Source organism: Buceros rhinoceros, unplaced genomic scaffold (genome assembly GCF_000710305.1).
Source record: "Buceros rhinoceros silvestris isolate BGI_N320 unplaced genomic scaffold, ASM71030v1 scaffold23527, whole genome shotgun sequence".
NCBI lineage: Eukaryota > Metazoa > Chordata > Aves > Bucerotiformes > Bucerotidae > Buceros > Buceros rhinoceros.
The window spans coordinates 11,738-12,060 of record NW_010423081.1 but is presented as its reverse complement, the minus strand read 5'-3'; the positions used below and the strand labels follow the sequence as shown (position 1 = coordinate 12,060).

The following is a 323-nucleotide window of genomic DNA, read 5'->3' as shown; positions in this document are numbered from 1 at the left end:
GATGATCCTAAAGGTCTTTTCCAACCTAAACGATTTTACCCTCTTCCTTACTGCAGGGGATTTCCTCTCCTCCACTTCTGGTGCCTCTGTGAAGCTCCAGTCTAGCCGTGGTTCGAGTCAGCTCCGCCGCACCCCAGAGCAGGTCTCTTCCTCGCTGAGCTTGTCTCTGAACGCCGTCAGTGCTGACCCAGTGTTCTCTGTCGAGCCTCGCAGCGGCACCATCCCTGCAGGACAGACGCAGCTCTTCCAGATGAAGTTCTCCCCGGTGTACGTGGGGAACTTTGAGAGACGGATGCTCTGCAGGTAGGAAACATCCGGGTATT

General features: G+C 55.7%; 1 protein-coding gene across 1 annotated transcript in view; it reads left to right on the top strand.

The window, feature by feature from the left end:
• Window positions 1-56: 56 nt before the first annotated feature.
• The window catches only part of LOC104497100 (hydrocephalus-inducing protein-like), a gene marked incomplete at both ends in the record, with an annotated part of 11,394 nt that continues 11,127 nt past the window's right edge, over window positions 57-323 (top strand). The window contains one exon of the mRNA XM_010140312.1: window positions 57-303. Coding sequence (XP_010138614.1) covers window positions 57-303 — 247 coding nt within the window. The remainder of the gene's footprint in view (window positions 304-323) is intronic.